This window comes from Vigna radiata, chromosome 11 (assembly GCF_000741045.1).
Source record: "Vigna radiata var. radiata cultivar VC1973A chromosome 11, Vradiata_ver6, whole genome shotgun sequence".
Classification (NCBI taxonomy): Eukaryota; Viridiplantae; Streptophyta; class Magnoliopsida; order Fabales; family Fabaceae; genus Vigna; species Vigna radiata.
The window spans coordinates 481,912-508,081 of record NC_028361.1 but is presented as its reverse complement, the minus strand read 5'-3'; the positions used below and the strand labels follow the sequence as shown (position 1 = coordinate 508,081).

The window sequence follows — 26,170 nt, the reverse complement described above, 5'->3', positions numbered from 1 at the left end:
CTTAAATAAATAGTTTTATTAAATACTTATGACTTTATATGCTATTTTATCACTTGTTAATACTTGTAGTTAGTTTTTTATGTTTTAAATTAGTTTTACCCACTTCAACTAACAAGTTTTGGATAATCAAACATAAACTATCTTAAACATGTTAAAAAAATACGCTCTTAACTTAAGTTTATTAAGATAATATGTCAATCATTATATTTGTGGTATTTTTTGATTTGCATGATTTTTTCATTAAAAATATTTTAGAGAGTTAAAGGTGAAAGATATATTTTAATTATCTTTAATCTAAACTTTTAAATGATATATGGTTTTATTAAAGGTATCAGAATAAGCTTTATTTGAGGTTTAATTAGAGATGAGATCAATATATTGTTGCATGTATCGTCTGAAGTCATTATGACCTAGGCAGAAAATAAAAAAAGAAAAAAAATAGATATAAAACGAGGATATTTACATTTGTCTACTCATTCCATCTTTATACCTGTTTTTATATACATGTATCATCCTTATATTTATTTCCATATTAAATTATTATAATACTCCTAATTTATTATTCAATCTAAAAAGTTTTGTTTTATTATTTTATTTTGTCATTACCTTTTTTAATTTGAAAATTTCTTATTTCTTTCATTTTAATGAATTTTGTTTCATCACAATTTTGATTAGATAATTTTTCCTTACCATGATTTTGTTCAAATGCATTGAAAAATGGTTCATTACCTTGACACTCTATAAATTTGTACACCCACCTCACATTCATTTTTTTTTTNNNCNTTNNTTTCTCTTTTTCTTTACNAATAATAAACTNCATTTCTTTAAATGGCTTTATTACCCTTAAAAGGTAATTTCAAATTTAGTTGTATTAATTGTAAAAAACCTATTTCTCGTTGAAAAATGATCTGTTGTCCGATCAATAAAAACTAACTTTTAAGTTATTCTTTGTTTTAATTTTTACGAAAGAAAAGACGCTGAGAAATCGAACTCGTCGTATTAGTAGGGTGCTAGCAATTCTTTGTCACCTACTAAGTATCTAACGTAATGTAATCAACAGGAAGAAAAAATGTCTCTTTTTCACGAGTGAGCATGAGAGAGAATGGAAAACAAAATGTACTTTGATATCCACTTTTTTTTTACACCAATTTAATTCTACTTTTTATAAATATAAAAGTTTATATTTTTTTTTTATGAATAAATACTTCACCTTTGTATGTGTTGTGAAAGTGAAAGAACCATTTTCATTAACTTATTTACCAAATTTAGTGGTATGGTCCTTGAACAGTAATTATGCATTATGATTTCCCAGGAAACATGTGCCCTCCTTTTCATAATATATTAATAGAGAGAGAACTATACAACAAGTTTCTATTAATTTATTTCACAAATCAAGAACGATATCGGGTCCTTGAATATAATACTTATTTTCGTCCTCATTCATTTGCTTAGGAAGATATGGATTTATGACTTTCTGAATTGATTTACAAGAAATCTCAGCAAAGATCTTATCTCTTTTTCGTTTAGAACTTTTTACTGTAATAAATAAACANATGATGATATGAATGGTCTGAAAATAATTATTTACGACCATTTCCTAGGCTAGCTTAAATAGAAACAATAGTTAGGTAACTAAAGTGACCACTACTGATTTTATGANTGTTTGTCCAAGAGTCGGCGATCGAAGACTATAGCAGCATCCTTATCACCACGACCACTGCAGTTCACAACCACTTTAGTAGCATCACACAGTGTGGGAGCCAATTTATCTAAGATACCCAATGCATGTGCCGCCTCCAGGGATGGAAATATTCCCTCTAATTTGCATAACTTTTCGTAAGCTGCACGTTATGTCAGTTAATCAGTTATTATGTTTTTCACAACACAAATAGTAAGAAGCGAAAGTAGTATGTATGTATACCATCAAGAGCTTCTTCGTCAGTTGCAGCAAAGAATTCAGCTCTCCCACTTTCTTTCAAAAAGCTTAACTCTGGACCAACTCCTGGATATTCCATCCTGCAAGTTCATATATCAAATGTTTAAGCGACCAGAGAAACATATCATCAAATATTAAATAATTAATTATACTGACCCAGCAGCAATGGAATGTGGATGGATAATCTGCCCATGTTCGTCTTGTAGTAAATAGCTCATGGCTCCATGGTANACNCCAACTTCTCCTTTNGTCAACGTTGAAGAATGTTTGCCANTATCAAGTCCCAAACCTCCACCTTCAACTCCAATCAACCTNACATCTTCATCTCCTACAAACTCATGAAACAGACCCAAAGCGTTTGATCCTGTCCCCACGCAAGCCACCAGAACATCTGGCTTCCCTCCCCACTTTTCCAATGCTTGCATCCTCGTTTCCTTCCCTATCACCGACTCAAACTCCCGAACCATGCTCGGCAATGGGTGTGGTCCCACCGCCGAACCCGTCAGGTGGTATTTATTCTCCAAATCCCCCACCCAACACCGAAACGCATCCGATGCTGCATCTCTGAACCCTCCATCAACTGCTTCAACCTATGCATCCACAAACCATCCATTACTAATTGCTTCTTTTCACACGCACATGTTTCTTAAAAAAAAAAAAAAAAAACAGAGAAAATGGCTTATACCTGAGCTCCTAGCAGCTTCATCAACCGCACGTTAGAATACTGTCTTTCGATGTCTTTGGCGGCCATGAAAACCGTGCAGTCCAAAGCGAGTTTTGCGCATGCTGCAGCCGTTGCAAGGCCGTGTTGTCCAGAGCCAGTGGCGGTGACCACGCTTTTGCAACCCATCCGTTTAGCAATCATGGCTTGAGCAAGAGCGTTGTTCATCTTGTGAGAGCCACCGTGGTTGAGGTCCTCTCTCTTTAAGTATATATCAGGCCCTTTCCCGTTGTTGATGCTCTTATAATACTCAGACAATCGCTTTGCGTGATACAGAGGTGTTTCTCTCCCAGCATAGTCTCTTAACGCCTCCGCTAGCTCTGCCTGTGGGAACAACCATTTAAGCTTTTAATTAATGGCTTTCAAGTGTTCTGTACTAACAATATTAAACAATTATAAACAGTGAATTTGGGTAATTAATTAACCTGAAAGGCATCGTCGGCCATGGATTTTTTGAACTGAGCTTCGAGGTGGGTCAAAAAGGCTACAATTGTTTCAGGAACAAATTTGCCTCCAAACCTACCGAACTTTCCCTCGGTAGAGTGGGAAGGAATTTTGTCCATAGAGGGTGTTGGAGAGGGGACGTAGGTAATGTTGAAGTGAGGGAGCTTAGTTTGGTGAGTGACCACAGCTTGAGCCACCACAGAGGCAGCGCGCTCTTTCTGATCTACCAACTTTTTAGTTTTGGAATGGCAGCTGATGAGTGTCCCTTGGAGTTTGCAAGCCATAACAATATTATGTTCTTTCTGTTAAACTCAGAAATGAGAGAGAGAGAGAGAGAGAGAGAGAGAGAGAGAGAGAGAGTCGTGTTTGGTTGCAAGAATGTCTCCTGAGAGGCTATCTTTATAGTGTGCATGGTTTAACGTCATTTTGTTTCAACACGGGGCGTTGAATCATTATTGTCCTTGAAAACAAAACATTTGGACACATAAATATTTTAAACGTGTTTGGAGACAACAATTGCTTTTTCATTTTTTTCACGTTATCCTCTATCGCGACACACAGAAACAAGTTCAAATCTCAACTCCCTACCACACGCTTATCCTCATTCACATCCACTTACTTAAAATTTGTACTATTTCCTTTGAAAGGAAGATTATCTTTTTAACACTGCCAACCTTTTTGTGAGAAAAATACTGTAATTAAAGAATAATTTTTTTTAATTGTTGAAAAATAAAATAAAATAACGAGTGTAAAGTGATTATAGAAAAAAGAAAAACATGTGTAGTTTAACAATGGGATACCATTTAATAATATGTAAAAGATATTTTCTAATAAAAAAGTACATGTAAATGAATTATGAGTGAAATAAGTAATAAATAATTTTTTTTTATTTAAGAAGAGTAACGCAATAATTAGTTAATTAAAAAAGTATAGATAAAATAGTTTTGAGTCTCGTAATATTATTACCCTTTATTTTAATTTGAATACATTTGACTTCTTCTTTCAAATTTTCTTTCTAAGACTCAAAACATGTTCTTTTTATTTACTTTTGGAATTGGAAGATAAATAAAAAGAGAGTGAATGAAAGGGTTTAATATATTATTTATATTAACTAAATTAATATAAATAATTACAGTATTTATATTATTTATATTGGAAGATAAATTAAGGGAACGTGAATAGAGGATAAAGAAAGGATAGTCGTTTTGTTTATTTTGAAGAGTTGAAAAGTCAAAGGAAATGAATTTGAAAAGAAAGTGATAAAAGATTTGATAGATGTGATAAATAAATAAAATTATAATAAATGAAAATAAAAGATTACACATTTACTTTTATGATTAAAGTTAAAGTAATATTTGATGAGTCAAAACTAATTTTAAAAATGTTTTAATATATTAATCTAAAATTAAATGTTGAAATTAAATCAAAATAAATGAAATTTTGTAATAGGTGAAATTTTTATAGTATAAATAAATAGATAGGTTTAAAAACTTAATGGTAGGTGAAGTTATTTTTCTGTTCATACTTACTGAACATCATGATTTATCCTCTTCTATTAATATATGAACTATATATGGATAAAAAGTTATTGATTTGACATTTCACATTGTAGCTTTCACATTTCCCGGAAATTTAATGGGGTGCAGAAAGCAATAGCTTAAACTCATTTGTTGGGCTCGTCTTACTTTTGAAAATGTTTGGGCCGAATCTGGATAGTCCATAGTTTGCTAACACAGTGTCAGCCATTGGTAGTAGGAGCTCATAATAACTGACCAAACAACTTTGCTATTTTTAGATTCTTTTTCTTAATTCACGACCAATCATATGTTAGTGTTGTTATTCTACCTCAACAATAACTTATTATTCTTCTCTGTCGAATTTATATATGTTGCTCTGAAGAACATAGAAAAGTATGTGCGATCTAAAAAACCACAAAATGCTAACATAATTTATTTTTACTTACAAGAAACAATTAAATTAATTTTCAGTCTATTTTGAAAATTGCATAATAAGCTCAATTTTTGAGATATAAGTTAACAATTTTATTTTGAAAATTTTGAAAATTGAAAATTAATTTTCAGTTTATTTACAGGGAATCTGTATATAATATAATCTATTTACACTTTTTTTTTACCCTTGATTATGTTGTTTTATTTTTGGAATTCATATTAAAAAAATTAAAATTTAAAAAATGAGGGCCAAGGTCCCCCCGCCCCACCCTATAAGCTAGATCCTTCCTGGGCTGGACCAATGTTTCTGTCCATCATCATGCTCAACTTCAGATTCAGTTGGCCGTTTATGAATTCACTGTATCTACTGGATTTCCTTCACTCTCATTCTATTTAACATTTTATTTATATTTCTAATAATATTAGTAGCTTCCGTAGGTTTGAAAAAGACTAGACCAGAAAATGAAGAAGAACTCAATTTTTAAATTACTTCTAAAGAGAAAACGTGCAAGATCAGCTTAATCAAATGTTTTTTTTTCCTAATTAAATTCAGTCCATATATAAGGCTCACAATAATATTTAATTTTATCCAAAAGTATCCGTGTGAATGACAACTCCTGTTCATACCTTTTTTTCATTCAAGTGAGAGAAACATATAATAATCATATTTTTTTTTGTATGATATCGTGTAAATAACATTACTTTTTTTTTCTAATGAATATGATCTATATTTTATCACATTTAGACAACATTTTTTTAACAACATTTGAACATCATCATACGTGTCATTGTGTGACTGGTCCACACAATGATACGTATGATGATATTCAAATATTGTCAAAAAATATTGTCTATATATCATTACTCTTTTATCATATACATGATTATGTATGTTAGATTTCACATTTAACATGATAGTGTAATGCAATATTTATTAGATTGCATTGGTCATACCAGAATTTGAATGTTGTGGAGTTGAAATTGAATGTAATCTTCTAGAATCCATATTGAGAAAGAAAAGGCTATAGCTAGTTAGATTGAACAGTATATGGAAGATTCATATTCCAGCTCTAAAATTGAGAAGGGTACCTGATGAAAAATGATGATGATTGATGGATGTACCTTAACTTGTGTTTACCTTTGGCAGCATTTAAAAATGAACTTTACCCGCCAGGAAGAGAGAAAACTAGCGGCCAGCTAACCTAAAAAAGTGAATTAATTTACGTATTCATAGATTCTGATTCTCCTTACTACTTCCTTCTTCTGTCTGATCAAATTAATAATAACCCTACGGCCTCTGCTGCCTTCAACTACGCCTCTGCATCAGTGTTCTTCAGTAAAATATTATGACCAAACGGTAACAACAATCTGCTGTGATTTCTTAATGACCTTTTTCCAGTGCTTATCATCTTCCTTCTTATTAACTGCATATACATATAATGCAATATAACATATAATGCCATACCATCTCATCTGTGCTACTGCTGCTGCATCATATATATAGGTATATGTACCTTCTGCACATTCTGCACAAATTTTAATCACTCTTCCACCAATTAACTGTTACACCAGACCATTCAATTTTGAACTATAACTGCCTCAATCCTCCTTCACTATTCATCTCTCCAACACGCTGTGGCTAATTCACTGTTCTGCTGAACCAACGCAGTAAATAGGTACGTCGCTAGTAATTACTGCATATACGTAATCTTCGCTTAGGTATGGCAGTATATAATTGCGAGCCTCTGTCGTGTACTGTTACCAGAGTTTGGCTGCGGCCAAGGAGACATAACACAACGAAGAAGAAGAAGAAGAAGGTACACGTCGGCTGCCCTATTGTATGACCCAAAATTTTACACGCAGTTTTCTCCAGGATTAGGTTAAAACTCAATTTTTAATATTATACTGTTTCATTTATTTTATTACTATTTTTACTTTTAAAACCATGTCTTTTAAATTTTACATTTATTAATACTCCCTAATTATGATTGGAAGCATCATGATAAAGAAATTGTGGATGAAATGGATATAGAGTGATAAACTGCGAAGTTTGCGATTGTATTTTAATTTTATATAATATTATTTAATTTATGTAGATGATATGAAATTGTTTTAAATATTGAGAGTTTTATTTAAAAAAAATTGAAATTTAACTTGGATTATGACGATAGGGATCATAGATAATAATGTACTTTGTTTGCAATATACAGTTGTTCTTGTAGATATATAAGAATACTAAACAAAATGTTGACAAGTTCAGACTGGTTTATAAATGAGTTAAAAAACATTTTCTTAAAAAAATTAATTTTAAAGAACTTTTATAAATTAATTTATAAGTAAAATATGTTTTTTTTTTCAATTTAGTTTAATATAATTTTTAAATTGTTTTATTCTCTTGTGACTATAAATATTTATAAGAAGTTTATTCAATATATATTCCAAAGATAAGTGTACTTTTATATATATAATTTATTTCACCATATTATCTAGTGTTAATTAAAAAAGGAAATATTTTTGTTTTTCTTTATTAACGGATATGTGGTAGTTAAAAACAGACAGCTTTATAGTTATAAAAAGAGGGGAAGAAGCAAATAATTAATATCAAGTGGTTATATGAGATTGTCACGGTACAGTGTCTTAAAGACTATACTTTAAATTTGACTTAATCCACTTCTCCATTATCCACTCATTTATGTATTATAATTTTACATTTTAAATTTGAAATTAGATATTAATGAGATGATTTGGTATAAAGAAAGTATTATTTTTTTTTATGCATGATTTGTTTGAACTAATTTTGTAATTTGTGGAAAACTAGACCTATTTTTCGTATATATTTTAAAATAATTTATTGGAAAAATTAGTTAAAAATAGAAAATGAAGTATTTTTCAAACTAATATTATTTGTTAATTGACAATAATAATTTAAAAAACTAAAGAAAAATGAAATAAGTAAATAAAAACAGGATAATCATTTACATTTATCAATTTCACACAATTTTTCTTATCTTCAAACATAAATACTGAAAATACTCACCAATGCACTCATATCTTTCTTTATGAATATAAACTTACCACACCAAACACACCATAAAATAGTAATTTTGGGGACGACATGTCCAAACCATTAAAAACTAGAAAGAAAATACAACTAATTAATAGTGGCTATATTTTTTATAATACATCCATTATTAATTAATATTTTTTCTAATTTATATCATAAGTAAATAAGTTTGACTGATAAATTTTTTTAAGAATAATATTTTTATGAATTATAAAATGCATTTAAAAATAGTTTATTTATATATTGTTGGGGAGAAGTTAGTTTAATCCGCACCACAACTTTAAGCGTGGAATGAGTTTGATACCCCACAGCTCTTAAAAAAACAGCACCTACTTAAGGACCTCTGAATGCTCTTGTTTATAACAACATTCAATGCTTTCACCAACTCTTGTTCATTTTTTTAACATTTTATGGATTTCTAGTTTTAACTTTTTTTTTACCAAATATAGAATTTTTTTACTAAACATATACTTATTACATAGGGGTATTAATGTTTATTATTTATGAAGGAAATTATATTTTGATTATATTTATAATAAATATTTTTTTTTTTTAAAAAGAGTGAAGTATATTTTAAGATCAATAGTATTATGACATACTTTATATTCATTTGACACAGAATCTAAAGATAAAATTTTAAGGCATGTAGATCACTGTCCTTAAAGACTTATCTGCGGTGTATGCAAGTCTCCCAGGATACATTCTTGAAAATATTCGAGGATCACAGAACTAACAAGAAACTCAGATAGAGTTTATACCTAGGATGGAAAAAAATAATGAAACTAGTGGAGAGGAAAATGAGAAAGACAGATTTTATGTGTTTTGGAATGGAGAAAATATTCTCTATTTATAAAGTTAGAAAAGAATAAAATCAATAAAAGACATTAAAAAAATAAATAATCAACACTTAAAAATTTGACTATTGTTAATTAATAAAAATATTAACCTTGCAAAATATTCTTTTGTAATAACATATCATTATTACAACAAAAATGATTCTAAAAATATAAAACTTTTGTATTTTTTCAAGAAAAATGAAAGAAAAAAAGTAAATAAGAGTAATGTTAAATAATGTAAATATTTTTATTATATTTATAATAAATATATTTTTTCAAGAATAATATATTATAAATGAAGCACTTGTATTCAGCCTTTGTACAAAATTCGAACTATTTAGATAAGCTAGATTTTTTATGTTATTAACTTTGAGCTTTCAACACTATACTAATATGACACTTTAACATTATTTGCATTTTAGGAAAGCTGCCTATACTTACATGAATCCTTCTGTATCCATAACAAATTGCGCAAAAGAATATCAATTTAAGGAACACAAAAAAAATAATCTTATAAATAAGTTCTATATTTTTCCATAAAACAAGGTTAACTTACAAATTGATTTTCATTTAATTATGTTTTAATGAACGGATTAATGTTAACTTAAAATTCAAATTAATTATATCAAAACAAAAAACTATAAAGTGTATCAAAACAAAAAAAAAAAATCTTATAAATAAGTTCTATATTTTTCCATAAAACAAGGTTAACTTACAAATTGATTTTCATTTAATTATGTTTTAATGAATGGATTAATGTTAACTTAAAATTCAAATTAATTATATCAAAACAAAAAACTATAAAGTGTATGACCATTCAAGCAAATTCATAGATATATAAATAACTTGATACGGTGTGAAATTGTGTGAACACGGTTTCCATATAAAACAAGAACTGGAAACATAAATTACAATAACATATAAATAATTATTAATTTTTAAAAATGATAAATTGTCAAAGAAATTCCTCTAATGTCAAATGATTATTATCTTAGTTTTGATATTAAAATGTAAAATTGTAATAACCCACATAAGAAATGGAGTGTTCATCTCTTGGTGTCATTTGAGTAGTCAACAATTTATCCATTCCACCCCTCCCCAAGTCTTAACTTGACATATTTCATAAATAATTCAATTGCATCAGTAAAAAAAATTGCTAAAAGTAATTAATTTTGATAAGAGGTAGAATATTTTATCCCAACTTAATTTATAACAAAAAAAATCACACTCTTACATTATATAGTAAATTCAAATATAACAAAATATGACAAAAGAAGTTTGATCTGTTTCGAAGAAAAATAATAAATTTCGTAGTGTGAAAATTATATATATATATATATATATATATATATATATATATATATATTAAGAAACTGATAATACATGTACTAAATAAATTAAATATCATTATAACTTGGCGCATTACTAATATTTTAAATCAAATAATTTAGATATATTAAGTAGTATCTTTTGAAAAAACTCATGGTTGAATTGTAAAATGATTATTCATATTAATTAAAAAATATAAGTCATTTTGTTGATTTTCATCCATATATCTTTTTATTAAATTAAAAATCACAATATTAAATTAAAAAACATTTTATTCTTACGAATCATAATTAAAATAAAAAATTCTAATTATATAATATTTTGTATGGTTATATAAACCTATAATTTAATTAATAAAACATCTCCATCTCAATAATATAGTCAAACTTTTTAAAACTTTGAGAGAAAAATAGTAGTAATGAAAATCATTATTTGAGTTTAATTTTTATTTGTTGCTGATATAAAAAGTTTATATTATCAAACAATTAGCAATTAATAATAAATATGACTTTTACAGGTAGTTATAAAAATAGGCAAACAATTTTTTGATGATTAGATGTATAAAAAAACACTATTAAAAGAAGAAGAAAAAAACGTACCAAAAATTGATCACCAGTCAAATTAGAAATCAATCATCAGGAGAAAATTCACCCTAAAGATATGATTAGAAAACCATTTAATACTATAAAATACGCTTTAGTTTACTTTAGTTTAGTTTACGGTAAAATAATTGTTTCTAAGGCCACAATATTACATAGTTCGCAGCATAAACTAAAAACAACAAGAATTAATCATAAAGTGATATTGGTTTCTTTGAATATTTTTCACAACCAGTCATATATAATTACAAGATTAATAATATCATAACACACTTTTACATTCATTTGACACATAATACAAGGATAAAATGATTCAAAAAGTATAAAGTTTTATAGTTTTTCAAGAAAGAAAAAAATAAAAAACAAGTAAAAATACTGTAAAAAATTAAGATATGTCAAAGAATCATTTCTCTTAATTATAATGTTCAGAAAGGAATTTTGAACTATTTTACTCAATCAATTATACTTGCCAAAAAAAACTGGTATCCCTCTTAAATTTACGACTATAGGTTAGTAAGTAGGATATGAAGCCATAGATAACGTACCACCTGTTGATATTTTATTATAAGAAAAATAATTTTTCATTTTTTTATTTTTTAAAGAAATAGAAAAGTTTGCACTTTTATTTCATACACTTGAGTAACATCATACACTTGAGTTTCATTTTTTAAAGAAAGAGAAAAGTTTACACTTTTTCAAATGAATATAAAAATGTATCTTATTCTTTGTCTTAGTTAACGGAAAATTTTAAGTAGTTTGCACCAAGGTAAGCGAAGTCAATGCATCATACTTGCAAATGAATATTCACTGAAAGAATTTTCAGATAGAGATTTTTGATCAGTAGTTTCTTTAATAATTGATCGTGAAAATCTTTTGCATCAACATATCTTAGATGATGGAAATTTTGAAGCATGTATTTATAGTAAAACGTATAGGCAATGAGTAAAAACATAGTCGGCAACGTTAAAAGAAGAGTTGATAAATAGACGAAAATTTGGTTTAGTTTACAATACAATATAGAGAAAGTGAACATAACCCCACTTGAGAAAAGTTTGCTTAGGCCTACAAATACTGCACTAAAAATAAATAGCGAACATGAAAATTTGCAGTTATTCTAAGTTATAAAATATTAAAAGCTGGATGGAACTATTTTAGTTTTTCATCAGTGAAAGTCAATACCCGAACCTAAGATTCTTCCTAGTTCTACCATTGAAGTGATTCGCCGAGGTGCGTTCATTGACTTCTTTCCCTCTTCTGAAAACGAAATAGGCACCATTCTCAGCTTGTTAATTTCAACTCTACTACCCTTAATTGTTATAACACTGCACAAAGGAAAACAACAGTATCAGAAAGCCATTTTTAATGATTTAAGTCAACATCACATCACCCTTAATTAAAACTTCCAAATAGTTAATTTGATTACCATGTGAAATTATGTGTTGTCACGTACCACTGCCACCTTGATCCTTTCAACTGTGCACTTAATTAGGCTGTTAACAGTAGCAACTGAACCCAAAGATAGTTTTGCTGTTGGGGCTGAATCAACCAAGATCTGAAAGGCAACTGTGAGTAGAGAACCTCCTGATCCAACTTCAAGTATTGACCCACCATTCATTCCAGGCCCATCAGGAAGAATAGCAAAGCCCGAGGGAAGCAGGGCAACATAATCTGGATCCCCTCCACCCAATACTACATTCATAGCTACAATATCCACAGGAGCATAAACTACATATGACCCAGTAGAATCAGTGCAACTCTCTTGAAGTATCAGCATATTACTTTGGCTTGAATTTGAACTCTGCACCATATATCAAACAAAGTGTCAGCTTATATCTCATGTATCATGAGATTTACCCCAAAAAAATGCTATAGCAGCAACTTACGTTGACTCGAAGTAGGGAGACACAGTTGCCAGGATCACGGCCATTTGCTATGTGTGCCAATTCTTGAACTAGACCCCCATTAGAAAGAATGTCCCACTGTGAATGTATTCAATTGAGGTATGAATATATAGTTATATCGCTAGTTATCTTATAACATGGATATAAAAGATGTAAGTACTGGATACCTCATTTCTTGAGTTTTCATCGCGTAGGAAATCAAAAACCCTCTTTGGAGGAACTGGGAGCCAGAAAGAAGTGGCTGCACTCAGCACTATGCCGGGTGGTCTGCCAGGTTCATCAGTGCTCTTTCTAGTCATGACCCTCACGTCATCACATCCAGTTGCGGATAGTGTTGTCCAAGCATGTGCAGTAGAAGCACCTACACCAGTGCAATAGCTAATGACCATTCTTTCTGCCAGCTTCAGCATACTTTTTCTTCCCTCGGCACTGGTTATCACTGCATTTTTTTAAGGATATTGGAAACAAGGTCACACTCTACTCATCTATTTGAGTATATGAACATCTTATATTAACAGCCAAACCGATCTTAAAATAAGTATTATTGAAGGGGCTTAAAAAATTAAGTTGATAAACACATACCACAGAGATTCCCTGCTGGTATGTTGTTGGCCATTGAACTGGCAAGACGTTCGCATTGTCTGTCTAATGTAGCCACCCAGCGTTTAGCTCCAAAGGCGAGACCGGAATTAACTAGGGTTTTATATATGCTATGAACCGCCCTGTCATCCACTTCTACATGTTCGATCCATGTGACCTAATATGTAAGAAGAAGAAGGCAGCAACAGATTAAATTATAGTTCTGTTTTATTGGAATGTTGCCTTCATATCATAAACCGTGGAAATATAAAGCTAGAAAATGTGTTTTTCTACCTTGGAGTAACCATTTGGCAATTCTTGAATTAAACATCCAGAGGGTCTTCTTTGGCTTCTTGACATCGTACTGGGTCGCAGATTATCCAAAGAAACATCCACCACCGCCCATATCCCATCTGGTTGCTGCTTACAGTACCTTACGAAATAGTTCTCACGAGTAGGAACAAGCGGTGAAGGGACTTGGAACTCGGCTGACATCTACAACATTAAAGAACAACTTTAATCACATTCTTGAAAAATAAGAAATAAAGGTTATTTGTTAACTGTACAAGATAAAAAAAGGTAGAAAGATGAGTACCACTTGCAAGGCTCCATTGTAGTTTCCTGCTACTCCAGTTGAAAGGACTTCAAGGGTCAATGCTCTTGAGACAATACCGCAAAACATAGTTGACCATTGGTTCTGAAACCGACAACAATGAATGTCATTCTCAAGTCTTTAGCTTTACAAATTATAATATATACCACCGGAGCACAGATTGTACCGAGCTTTGTTTGATTATCACTCACCACATCCATAAGGATATCAATCAGGTTAATGTGATTCATGATGACCACCACAGATTCCCTTGAAGCTTCAGATCTCAAGCCCAGAGGTTTGGGACCTAAACCCCTATTAGGGAAAGTCCTCAAATAGTCTTCTTCATTCAGAATCTCAGAGTGGTGGTTCCCGGGGACCCATAAAGAGTCTCCGGCCTGAGCTAGTCTTGTGAGTTCCTCCATTGCTGCAACAGCAAGCTCCACGATCATGGGCTTGTCAGCATCAGCTGGAGCTGGGAGTGACCTAAAAAGGTCACTTCCACCGTACATTTCTCCTACCGTGCCTGACTGTGCTCCATAGTTACCGACAGGCATGTGATTGTTGTTGAGTGATGAAAGGTTGGAGTACGAAGACGTCACAGGCTTTCCAACGTACTTGGCCGCAATTCCTGAAATCCTATCAATCTAAAGATTTTTTTTTTTTTTCCATGCAAGAAGAAAATTGGTTATATGCTGAAGAAGAAAAGAAACACTGAATAATCTCTTACACCATGCACCGTATCCGACGTACCTCTTCTCTTAACCGAGCGTTCTCAATCCTCAAGTGCTGTTCGTCGAAGGACATTTCTCCAAGGGCAGCTGGGCCTCCACAGTTGGGGCATGTAGCATTGGTTAGGGCCTCCTTGTACCTGTTGTTCTCAGCGCGAAGCTTTTCGTTTTCGGCCTTCAGAATAGAATTTTCATGTCGTTCATGCTGAGTCTACACCGCCAGCATAATTTAAAAAGACTGTTACAGCTTGAATCTCATTTAAAGAAAACAGATTAACTATATACTGCAGAGGTTCATCAATATATATACAACCAATGTAAAGGTATATGTTGTTTAGAGTCTCTCTCTCTTTCTTTTACTTAATTACCTTCATCTGGGTGCGCTTGTTTTGGAACCAAAACTTGACTTGCAAAGGCTCTAACCCCAAATCCCGGCTTAGCTCTTTCCTTTGCTTGTCATCAGGGTGAGGACACTGCTTGAAGAAGCTGACAAAAGTGAAGTGAAAAAGAAAAACAGCAAGTAAGAAAACATATACGATGTTATGTAAAGAGTGATAAATATAAGAGTGATTACGCTTCCATTTCTTCTATCTGGCGCTGTGTGTGGCGACGGTAACCCTTCTTTCTGGGTCTTGGGTTGGGGTCTTGATCGTCGCCGGAAGGAGCGTCCATGTCAGTGCCAGACTTGGTCTCATATTCATCATCTCTGGGCTTTCCCAGGTCAGTCTCAGAGAAAGTAGTTTTGTGGGGTGACATATCAAGCATGTTAGGGTGAGAATCAAACATGTTTGTGTGAAACATTGACTTGAATCTTCAAGTTAAGGAGCCACGAGCTTCTTCTCTACTCTGCCTACACAGGAATTCAAAAACATTTAACACGAGCAAAGATGCCGAGAGCAAGAAGTAGCATATATATATATCGTGTACCCCTGAGTCAAGTGCCCGTAAGAATATATTTTATAAACATTAATATGCTGAGTACGTTAAAAGTTTAATACATTAAATGTTCATAACTAGGTAAGGTAAATATTTAATATTTTTGGTATAATAAATGAGCAATCTATTTCTTTCAAATTATAATAATATAAAATATATTAAAAATAATAAAGACATTAATATCTCAAATAAAAAAATATAAATACCAATTTGTCAGTGTCCATATACATGGACACCAAAATTGTGAGTAGAGTTAAGAATACAAAAAGACAAATATCTTTGTTTAATACGTCAGTAATTAATAGTTCATCAATCCATGATTATAAAAAATTGTTTTAATAATTCTTTTTTCTTTTCTTGTAAGATTCTTTCCTAATTATTCTTAGTACTTTTTTTTTATCAAAAACACCTTTAATTATTTTAGCCCCTGATTATTCTTTTTGATACATTTTATTTTACTTTTTGTTCGGAATTCTCTTCCTCACTCTCAAGAAGATTGAAGATTAAATTACAATTTCACCACTTTTATTCTTTCTTCATATATTAATTATTTAAATATACTGTTTAAAAATATAAAATATTTTTTTAATAATTAATGTGATACGTTGATTTTAAATAATGATTTATAGAAAGATTGACCATTAGAAAACATATATAGCAATGTTAAATTAATTTAATTGTCTACCGTCTTACATGATGTTTTATTAACCATCTTTGCAACATTTTGTCATAGCATTTCTCTAGTTCTATAGAGAATCTATGTGTATGTGTTACATACATTACATTGAGAACTTACTCTGATATATGCAATTATTTTCTTTCATTTTTAGTTGTGTTTTTTGGTTGGAAAATGATATTTTAACACCATTTTTTGACACCATTTTGACACTGCACACGTGTCAAAATGTGAATGTGATTGGACGATTTCAAATTAAAAAAGTTGAGACAATGGTATATTTGGAAGAGAAAAACCAAAATTTGTTTTTTTTTAATTTGAAATCGTCCAATCACATTTTGACACGTGTGCAGTGTCAAAATGGTGTCAAAAAATGGTGTCAAAATATCATTTTCCTTTTTGGTTATCTATCGAGAAAATTCAACAAGAGAAATGATTTTTTGACACACTTAAATTTTTTACATTCATTTGACACTATCTTTTCTTATTTTTTACTCTTTTCTTTCTTGAAAAACTACAAAACTTTTATACTTTCTGGATCATATTATTCTTGTATGTCGTGTCAAATGAATGTAAAAATATGTCATGATATTATTACTCATTCAACAATGATACCATATGTAAAAGTGTCATATGAATAAGCGACTCATTGGTAGAATATATTTGAGATAAATTTGTAATGTATGTGAAATCATACTTGAGAGAAAATTTATGAAAAATTGATGTGTAATTAACGTTTAAAAGTTTAATAGAAATAAACAATATAGAAAAATAAGAGAAAAATGTACAAACTCATTTTTTTTATGTAATAACTATCTATTATATATCTACTTGAAACTCAACCTATTTTAATAAAATATTTTTAATATTCTCATGTTTTTCATAAAAGATAAGAAAAGTTGTAGATTCAACCCTCCAATATTAAAATAGGAGAAAAAACAAAACACAATCACCAAAATAGATAAACTCAAAATGAAACAATAGTAAATAGTTTGTGGTTAAACTGGTTCTCTAAAAGATATTTTGCTAACATTTTATCTACTTTCATTTTCTAAAAAGTTCATTAATTAACTGTTAATGGTGGAATTAAAAAATAATAGTTATGAAACAAAATAAGAAGTCATCCAGATATATGGTTTAAAAATATTGACAAAAAGGGAGTAATAAGTATCTTCATTTGTAATAAAGGACAAAATTGTTAACATTTACTATTTTACTTGCTAAAAACTGATAAATTTATTACATTTATATTTTTAGGTGACTGCAACCATTTAAGTAAATGTTCATTAAATGTTATTTAACTTGTACACCGATAAAAAAATATTTCAAGAAAATACGATGTATAAATAACCACTACGTCTTCAAGAAACAAAACAGCTCAATACGATTTTTGGAACATGGGAGAATTTGAATACTTTATATAAGATATAAGATCTTAATGTTTATCGAATAAAAATCCAAGGAATAATTTAAAATTTCTTACAATACCTTCTTATGTTAATGTTCATATAGTTGAAAAAAGGAAAATGTACTGACTATTTTTAAATTTGAAAAATATCATATGTATTTAATTTTCTTTTCAATGCTTTCATTTGAGTATAGCAGAGCGTCGTGAATAAGTGCTTAAAAAGAGTTGCTTGTTTTAATTTTCAGTATACTAACATGTTAGATTTAAGCAGCTTACACTTTAAAGTCTTACATTAGTTAAAAAATTTAATCTTTTACTTTCTTATTTAATATGATTTTTACTTTGATAATATAGTTTAACTTTAAACAACCTTTTTACTGAGATAGTCTGAAGCTTTTGTACACGTTAAACTAAAATTCTAGCATAATTTATTAAAAGAAAGCGTATCCTTTGTCTTTGTATTATTGTTAAATTAGAGTGTAGAACTATAATTTTAAGTTGAATTGAAATTCATTTTTAGTCATTTAATTAAGTAATGGGTTGGGCTAGGTCAAATTAATTTAAATGAAAAATATGCTGATGATAATAGTATTTCTATTATTATTATTATATTAATAATAATAATAATAATAGAAGTTATACGAAGGATAAAAATAAGAGAATGGTAATTAAGAGAATGATAACAAGAGTTCCTAATCACATTACTATTTGAAGATAAAAGGGTAGTAATTATGCAACGCATGATTATTAATTCTAAAATGACTTCATTAAAATTCCAAATTTAAGTGTTATTAGTTCAAAGTTTTAAATGCCATGGTAATTTCATAGGTCAAGAAAACATGGGAAAATTTTGTTCGAAGATACAGCATTACACAAATTCAATCTATAGTCAAAGTGTAAATTACAATAAAGGTTGACAAAGAAGGTATACTAATTTGGAATGGAACTGCTAAAAAATACTGGTTAAGTAAAAATAAAAATTTATTAAGTTATTTATCGTTTAAAGAATATAAATATACTTAATATCAATAAATGGTAACTTTAATAAAATGGATTTAATATTATCTAAACAATACCTTTTCCTAAACTATTTATTGCAATTTTTTAAATATCTTTATAGTGGACGGATATGTCAGGAACAATGTTTAATCTTTTTGGGTGAAAATAAAAATGTTATATCTTGGTGCAAATTATTTTTCTAAAAATATATAAAATTCATTTAATACTTTCCATACAAAAAGAAAGTAAGATTATTTGTAAGAGGGTTAGAATTTTCTTTTAACAGAAAATAAATGAGAATAAGAGTGAAAGTAAATAAGTAAATAAAAAGATGGGAAAATAAGAGAGAATTAGAAATTAAGAAATTGAGTGATGACCTGGAAGATGATTGCAATGAATGAAGTGTTTTGTTTTCCGACCAAGCCTTGGTAAAGACGAAAGTGATAAAAACATTGGTGGTGGTCTATCGCATGTCGGTGTCTCTGCATCACTTCATGCCCCTATCATTTGAGATTAACATAGTAGCAAAAGAATGAGTGAAGTAAAAGCATTTGAATGTGAATGAGAAATTAGCGAAGATAAAGCAAAGAAAGTGAACCTGAAGAAAAGTGAAGGAGTGGCAATGGCGTTTGTGTGGGCCAAAGTGAAAGAAGAAAGCAGGAAGAGAAAGAGAAGATGAAATGAATAAATAGAAGGTTAGAGGTTGTGTTGGAGAGGTTTGGCAGCATGGAGTTATTGCAGAGCAGATGGTGTAAAAGCATTTATGAAGTAGATAGATAGTTAGATATCCATACTTCACACACTAACTTACTCTACTCTCATATTCACTTCCCTTTTTTCATTTCAATTTTTCAAAATATAATTATTATGTCAAAATACTTCAACACGTAACTTCTTTCCACTTTTATCATTAAATCAACCTTATATTATACCATTATTTTTAAAATTACAATATTTTTATACACCTAATTAAAGGGTTTATCTTTTCCACCATCTAACCAATTCTCGGACTTAATCCGATTTCGTAAACCATATTTTTTTCCTAGTTTTTCTTCATAAATTAGGACGACAGCAACCTCTATTTTACATTTAAGATTTGTGTTCGTAACATTTCAGTTATGACAACATGTATTAAGAATGATAGTTTAACTTGTGTTTTGATTAAAAAATATATTTGAAAGAGTGAATTAAGATAAAAGAACGTGAAAGTGAAATTATTTAACGGAAAATGGTAGGAAATAAAAAGTAGAAAAAATTATAAAAATTTATAAATTATATGATTATTTAATAAATTAGAAAATATTTTAATATATTTTATTATAATTATTATTTATATATAATAGATTAAGGAAAGAAAATTTATTATCATTATTATGTTTACTTCCTTTCTAACTATTTTGTTTTATTTTTTTTCGTGATTTTAATCTCGTTTTACACATTTTCAGCACTTTTCCATCTTGAAATCCAATGATATATAACTTTTACAAAACAGAGGAACAGAACGTAAATATATAACTTAATTTAAAAATGAGATACAATTGTTTAAAATGGTTTGAATATTAAAAACATGTTTAATGGTTTTCTCTGGTATTATTACTCAATTTTGTCTTAACTGTCATTACATAGTTACGTTTTTATACCATTTTTTGACAGAGAGGTTAAAAGAACGCTGCACACATAACATAAACCTGTCTAATGGAACTGTTCATAAGAATAGGATCATGTTACAGCAGTTGAGTGATTGTAAAAGCTAAAGCGAAAAACAAGAGTTGGTATGCTAAATCTACAACAACATTAGGTTGGTTTCCACTTTTGACAGGGAATCTGGTAGGAAGGGAACACTCTTCGCCGTTAAAAATGACCTTGGAAGGGAAGCCATCTCCTTTTGCAATTTTGATATTTGGTGAATACTTCTTGGTAAAGGAAATAATGGATTGTTGTTTTCCGGGAACATGTGGGTTTGATTTGTTGTCCAAAGCTATAAGATAGTTTGCTCCGATAAATCCTTGCAAGAAAATAGTATGGTTGAGCTTTGGAATGGTTGTGGCATTAAAAGAATATGCTGCTTGGTAGCCGCGAGGAGTCTTCTTGAATTGGAGGGCGGTGAACCAATTCTCAAACTGGGTAGTCATCCAGTTGAACATGGTGATTCGAGCACTCCACCCACCTTTGTAGTCGGAAACCACATGCCAGTTTATGCTGACTCCGCAGTTGTCAGCACAGGGTAATCTTTTGGGAATCGTAAAATGCTTCATTTTGGCCCAAGCAACCGTCTTTGCGGACCTGTTTTCAAAGGGTATAAGAAGAGCTTCTGCAGGAAGAAGCATTGCCGGAGAATTGGGATTGCATTTTTTGGTATTTGTAGAATCACAGCCACAGGCACAGGTGTTGCAAGGGACTACGGAGTCATTGTAATAAGAGGAGAAAGAAACACAACAGCGAGTGTTCCTTCTGGTTGGCTTAGTGATATTGCAGACTATTTGCCAGCTTGAAATGGCAATAACCTCTGCTTTGAGTCCCCTGGTGTCTGGAAATCGAACAGGCTCCACTCTTCTGGGTAACCCACATTTGTAGTGTGGATTCAGAATGCCCGTTATTTGCCATTTCTCAGGAGGGTAAATTGCCGTTTTGTTTAAATCAGGTGGAATTTTGTAGACTTGCATTGTAAAAGCAGACTTGGATTTGCTAGGGTCCATAAGGATGGGTAAAAGATTTCCATCTCTGCAACAGTTAGGTATCTTTCCAAGTTCACTGTCGTTATATTTCTCTGAAGGCAAATCACTCACTATAGGATTCTTCTGACAATTAAGCACTTTAGAGAAATCCAAGCCCGCGTAATACTTTCCTGCCTCACCATTGATGCAACTTAGGGACTCTATCTCACGTGTGAAAGCACCTTTCATGGAGTATATAAATTCCCCTCTTGTCCACTCCCACGTCAAGTTCCAATTATCCAACCGTCCCAAAAAGTGTTCGTTATCCATCGTCACCTGAACAAAATAATTATCGTCATACACTTGAGTAACGTCATAGGATATCAGAAGATCCCCTTTTTGCCGTCCCAAGAATTTTGTCTTCTTAGCAACTGAAATCTTGGCTTTAGGGTCCTTTTTGCAGCACGCGTACATTGAACTCTCTGTGCCACATGATTCTCTGTAGTTAGGTTACATTTTTCAAAACAAACCATATATTTTCTATCGACAAAAGCTTATTATAAATGATGATTCAAATTGGAGAATCATAATAGTACTCACTGTGGGTGGTTGGTTTGGGGCATTTGTAACCGTCATTTACCAACTTGATGGTTTTTGGCATAGGAACCGTAGGGGGCTTTACTCCAAACTGGGTACCGGTAAGGTCGATGACGGCTTGGATCTGGGTTAAATCTTGAGCTGTGTTGATTGCGCTATCCAAGTCTGGCTGAGAAGCTCCGACAAAGGTAGTGCCATTTCCTACCGAAGCGGGGAACTCAGTTGCTTCTTCTATATTGCCTCCGCTGACGGAGACAAGAATCTCGTCATGTTGAAACTCTATGAACAACTTCCACGCCTTAAATACTTCTTTACCTGTGTTGAGAACTGATGCGGTGGAACTGAAGGCCCAGGACTGCGCCGTCACATTCTTCACGTGAGGGTATTCTTTTGTTCGTTTGAGAAAGTCATAGGAAATGAAAATCCCGTTACAAGTTTCCCCTGCTGGAGGCAAAGCCTTGGCTTGCTGGCCCTGGCCCTCGCACTCCTGAATTAATATTCCACATGAAACCAACAATGCTACTATCGCTGCTACTGATGATAATGACGTGTTCGCCATGCCCTCTTGTTTGCGAGGTCGAAGAAGAAAAGAGAAATGGATGTGGTGATATAGAGAGTGAGAAGTAGTGTTCTGTAGAGAAAGGAAGTGAAGTGCATGGAAACTCCAAAAATGGGTGAAGAATAAGTCACACTGCAACATCAGCCTTAAGTCTGCGATGAATTTGGCGGAGATAATGACTAAACTCCATTTTCAAATCTCTATTTTAGAACTCACCACGTCACACTATGGTATAAAAAATACTCTTTATTATCTATACGCTTAATTTCAAATATTAATTATTTTTACGAAGGTCAAGATAAAAAGGAGTTTATTTTATATATATATATGATATCATGCATTAGAAAGCTAGTAAAAAGTTTGTGTAAACAGAATTTCCGAAACACCGTTTTATTGGATAATGGCATTAGATACATAGAAGCACATAGGCAACATTTATAGACCTTCAATGTAGTTGACCCCAGTGTTCTTCAACCAAACATCGCCTTGGATGAGGTTTTTCACCGTGAACTGGTTGGCTACGGCCGCACTTGTGATGATGTGGTAACCGGTCCAATTCACTCTTCCACCGGTACCGGCACCAGGTCCTCTGTTCATGTACTCTCCATAATACAGGGTTTCCAAATAGCTTTTATGTTTCTCATCCCATTCCGACCATCCCTCTGGGTCAATATGCTCGTCCAGAAAGGATTGCATAACAACAGTCCTCGAGAAGTTCTGCCACGGGCGGCCCAAATATGTTTTGAAAGACCCTATGACGGGCCTAAGATCCTCGCTGGGGGAGATGTTACACTGTTGAATTGAAATTCCTGTGTTTTGGTTTGGATCTGTTCGTGATTGGGCTGTCACCATGTTTTTCTGACCTTTCATGGGCTTTTGGGCCTCCAGCGTACAGTTCTGGAAGACGGCAGCTGCGTTTCCAAAAATGAAGTCAACGGTGCCCTTAACGTAGGAGTCGCGGTAGAACTGTCTGTTGGAATGGACGTAGAGCGTGTCTTGATATGCGTCCACGCGGCAACGATTTATCACGGATTGATCAGCGCCCACGCGAAGTGCAACTGCCTGGTGCTTTTCTGCGCCTGCAAAATTTTTAAACCAAATATCTTGGGCTATGAACCCATCCCCAACCGCCGCTGCAAAAACCCATTATTAACAGGTTAAGTTTTAATAGGCCCAATAGGTGTACAAAATTTTCTTTTCTAAAAAAAAGAAGATCCATACCAACAGTAGCAGTGTGAAAGGTGCCCGTTTCTTTGGTGACGCTCACGTTTCCGGTGATTATAGTTAAATCCATGCTGTCACCCACCAGCATGACGTTCTTCTGTTTCTTACCAATTTCAAGTTTCTCAAAATATGTTCCGTTCTTCACATGAATAATATACCTCTTCTTGCTTTTATTGGGTACCGTGGCCAAAGCTTCAGCAACAGTAAAAAAGTCACCAGTCCCGTCCTGAGCCACCACAACGTTCGCCTTGATCTCTCCGGCTGAAGACTCTAACAGCCTCCGATCCTTGCTTCTCACCCATGACGGAAACTTCCCATTTAGCGACACGACTTCAACCTCTGGATTTGGAGGCAAAACAGCAACGAACATGGCTAAAGAGCTTCTTGCTCTCGATATCAAGTCCTGAACCTCTGCCTCCATCAGCCGTCGAGCTCGCCCCTTCAGTCCGTCCAAGCAAGTTACATGATTAGTGAGCACGCTGCTTAGCCAAGTGTGGGCATCTTGCGCCGAATCAGTCGTCCCTTTGGTTAGGCTGGCCTTTGAGTCCCAAACTCTGTCCAAGGACAACTCCATCAGCTCCACGCAATCCTGCATGGCGGCTTCTTCTCCTGGACTGTTCATCCTCACCCTCATAGCGTTGGCTGCCCCTATCACTCTCTCAATGTGTGACGTGGATTTCATTAAAAAGGATTGCAGCAATCCGAATCTGTGGTTTTGTGTGGCACCGAACTTCGGATCTTGTACGACTTCCATGACATGTGCCAAGCAGGCTGAAGGATGAATTGCATGATCACAAACACGGCGAGAGATGCCATGGTTGAATAAGGGGGAAGGTTTTGTGAGATAGGAAGCAATAAGAGCTGATGAAGTTAGCACAACAGCTAGAGAGAAGATTAAGCATGTAGTTTTGGAAACGGATTTTCTAGGGTTGTCTAACAGAGATTGGTGTGTTGCCATGCTTCTCCGTGTGTCTGCTCTTGCTTATCTGTTCTTTGCTTCACCGTACTTATAGTCGGATGAATTCAACCACTCGTTCTTAATTAACGAGGATACCATGTGACTTGCTTCTGACTTTAGTTTTACAGTGATGCAAGTATGGACTTTCTTATAACTTTTTTTTTTTTTTTACTTCACCTAATAAATACTTTTTCCCGATTGAACAAGAAACATCAGTTGCAGGCCCCCCAGTTTGCAAAATACCACTCCTTTATTATCCGATCAGTAGATGCTGCAAAGTTCATGATGAGGAGGATAACAAAAGATCTGAAGGAAGAAGACGCTACAACAATACTGAGTGGTAAAACATGAGATTCTTTTCTTTTGATTGTATAAATTATATATATATATATATATATATATATATATGTATATGCATATTTCTTTGTAATAATTATAAGATTTTATAAGTGAGCTTACAAAAGTCATTTTTAAAAAGACGATGATATTTTGATCATATTTTTTAATAATTTTTTTTTATGATGAGATATGTGTCATTATTTTATTGATTTATTTAAATTTATATTTAAAAAAATATTTAAAACAAACTAATTACAATATTATAAAAAAATTATTAAAAAAAATTGGTAAAAATACTTTTTCCGTTTTAAAAAGGTGTTCAAATATGGAACAAATGGTAACTTTTTAAAGTCAATGAGCACGATCTGAATCACCTAATTTCTGTAGATTTTAAAAAGTTATATGGAATAACTTGTCCACAGCATATTTCTTCAAATACCTAATCATTATGCTTGTACAATGTTTCTGTATAATGATATAATATGTGTACAAAATAAACAAGATGAAGTATAATCACAAACAAATAAATTAATTTATTTTTAATAGGGTTTCAAATTTTCTAAAGGTGTACTAGAAATTAACACTAGCTTATTGTGTTGTTTCTATAAAAAAATAAAAAAAAAAATCTCCAAGCTATTAACATCTAATATATTTGTGTATTCAACCATCTCTAACGTATTTTTACTAATAAAGATAAATTTCCTAAAAATTTACAACTTTACCTTTTTAAGCGTTATTTATCTATGAATATATTTTTCTCAAATATTTCATTATTATTTTTTTATTATTTTATTGCACCTGTATCAATTAATTATATATGCCAATCGTGTCATTTTTTATATAATTTACTTTGTTTCGAAAAATAGTTTATGAGCACGATGAACCCTACTCAAAGCTCATCTCATCTGATTTATATACTTAGATGTTAGTTTAAGGTATTTAAAACAACTCTTATATTATCCAAATATATCTTGATTTTTTTATATTTCAACTTATGTTTAAAACTTCAACATTATTAAAAAGGATGACCGACAGTCCTCGTATGCAAGCCTATGAACATGTCATGTACATTCCAAGAGTGCATATTAGACTCTCTTTTTTATCTTTTCAACCATCATATTTTCTAAAGGTTGATATTA

The 26,170-nt window shown here is 31.7% G+C and overlaps 4 protein-coding genes across 6 annotated transcripts; all 4 read right to left on the bottom strand.

Moving 5' to 3' along the window:
• Nucleotides 1-1,410: 1,410 nt before the first annotated feature.
• On the bottom strand, nucleotides 1,411-3,467 carry LOC106777245 (tryptophan synthase beta chain 1). The gene is made up of 5 exons (XM_014664805.2): nucleotides 3,083-3,467; nucleotides 2,622-2,981; nucleotides 2,093-2,526; nucleotides 1,922-2,016; nucleotides 1,411-1,841 (listed from the first exon to the last, which is right to left on the bottom strand). Exons 1-5 carry the CDS (start codon nucleotides 3,383-3,385, stop codon nucleotides 1,654-1,656), a joined length of 1,380 nt encoding a protein of 459 aa, XP_014520291.1. The 5' UTR covers nucleotides 3,386-3,467; the 3' UTR covers nucleotides 1,411-1,653.
• An 8,374-nt stretch (nucleotides 3,468-11,841) lies between these two features.
• Nucleotides 11,842-19,435, bottom strand: LOC106777013 (homeobox-leucine zipper protein MERISTEM L1). Of its 3 annotated transcripts, none has more exons than XM_014664511.2 (13): nucleotides 19,299-19,435; nucleotides 19,078-19,200; nucleotides 15,256-15,531; nucleotides 15,050-15,167; nucleotides 14,704-14,892; nucleotides 14,163-14,597; nucleotides 13,954-14,055; nucleotides 13,653-13,853; nucleotides 13,362-13,536; nucleotides 12,947-13,218; nucleotides 12,762-12,857; nucleotides 12,302-12,676; nucleotides 11,842-12,200 (listed from the first exon to the last, which is right to left on the bottom strand). In XM_014664511.2, exons 3-12 carry the CDS (start codon nucleotides 15,480-15,482, stop codon nucleotides 12,311-12,313), a joined length of 2,181 nt encoding a protein of 726 aa, XP_014519997.1. In that variant the 5' UTR covers nucleotides 15,483-15,531; nucleotides 19,078-19,200; nucleotides 19,299-19,435; the 3' UTR covers nucleotides 11,842-12,200; nucleotides 12,302-12,310. The 3 variants fall into 3 exon arrangements, with proteins under 3 accessions (XP_014519997.1, XP_014519998.1, XP_022631566.1); XM_014664512.2 differs by having other exon boundaries at nucleotides 12,329-12,676; XM_022775845.1 differs by having other exon boundaries at nucleotides 15,256-15,527.
• Nucleotides 19,436-20,424: 989 nt separating this feature from the next.
• On the bottom strand, nucleotides 20,425-22,774 carry LOC106776561 (COBRA-like protein 10). Its single transcript, XM_014664043.2, has 2 exons — nucleotides 21,955-22,774; nucleotides 20,425-21,836 (listed from the first exon to the last, which is right to left on the bottom strand). Exons 1-2 carry the CDS (start codon nucleotides 22,649-22,651, stop codon nucleotides 20,425-20,427), a joined length of 2,109 nt encoding a protein of 702 aa, XP_014519529.2. The 5' UTR covers nucleotides 22,652-22,774.
• A 110-nt stretch (nucleotides 22,775-22,884) lies between these two features.
• LOC106777057 (pectinesterase-like) lies at nucleotides 22,885-25,024 on the bottom strand. Its single transcript, XM_014664564.2, has 2 exons — nucleotides 23,732-25,024; nucleotides 22,885-23,643 (listed from the first exon to the last, which is right to left on the bottom strand). Exons 1-2 carry the CDS (start codon nucleotides 24,690-24,692, stop codon nucleotides 22,946-22,948), a joined length of 1,659 nt encoding a protein of 552 aa, XP_014520050.1. The 5' UTR covers nucleotides 24,693-25,024; the 3' UTR covers nucleotides 22,885-22,945.
• Between the last annotated feature and the right edge of the window lie 1,146 nt (nucleotides 25,025-26,170).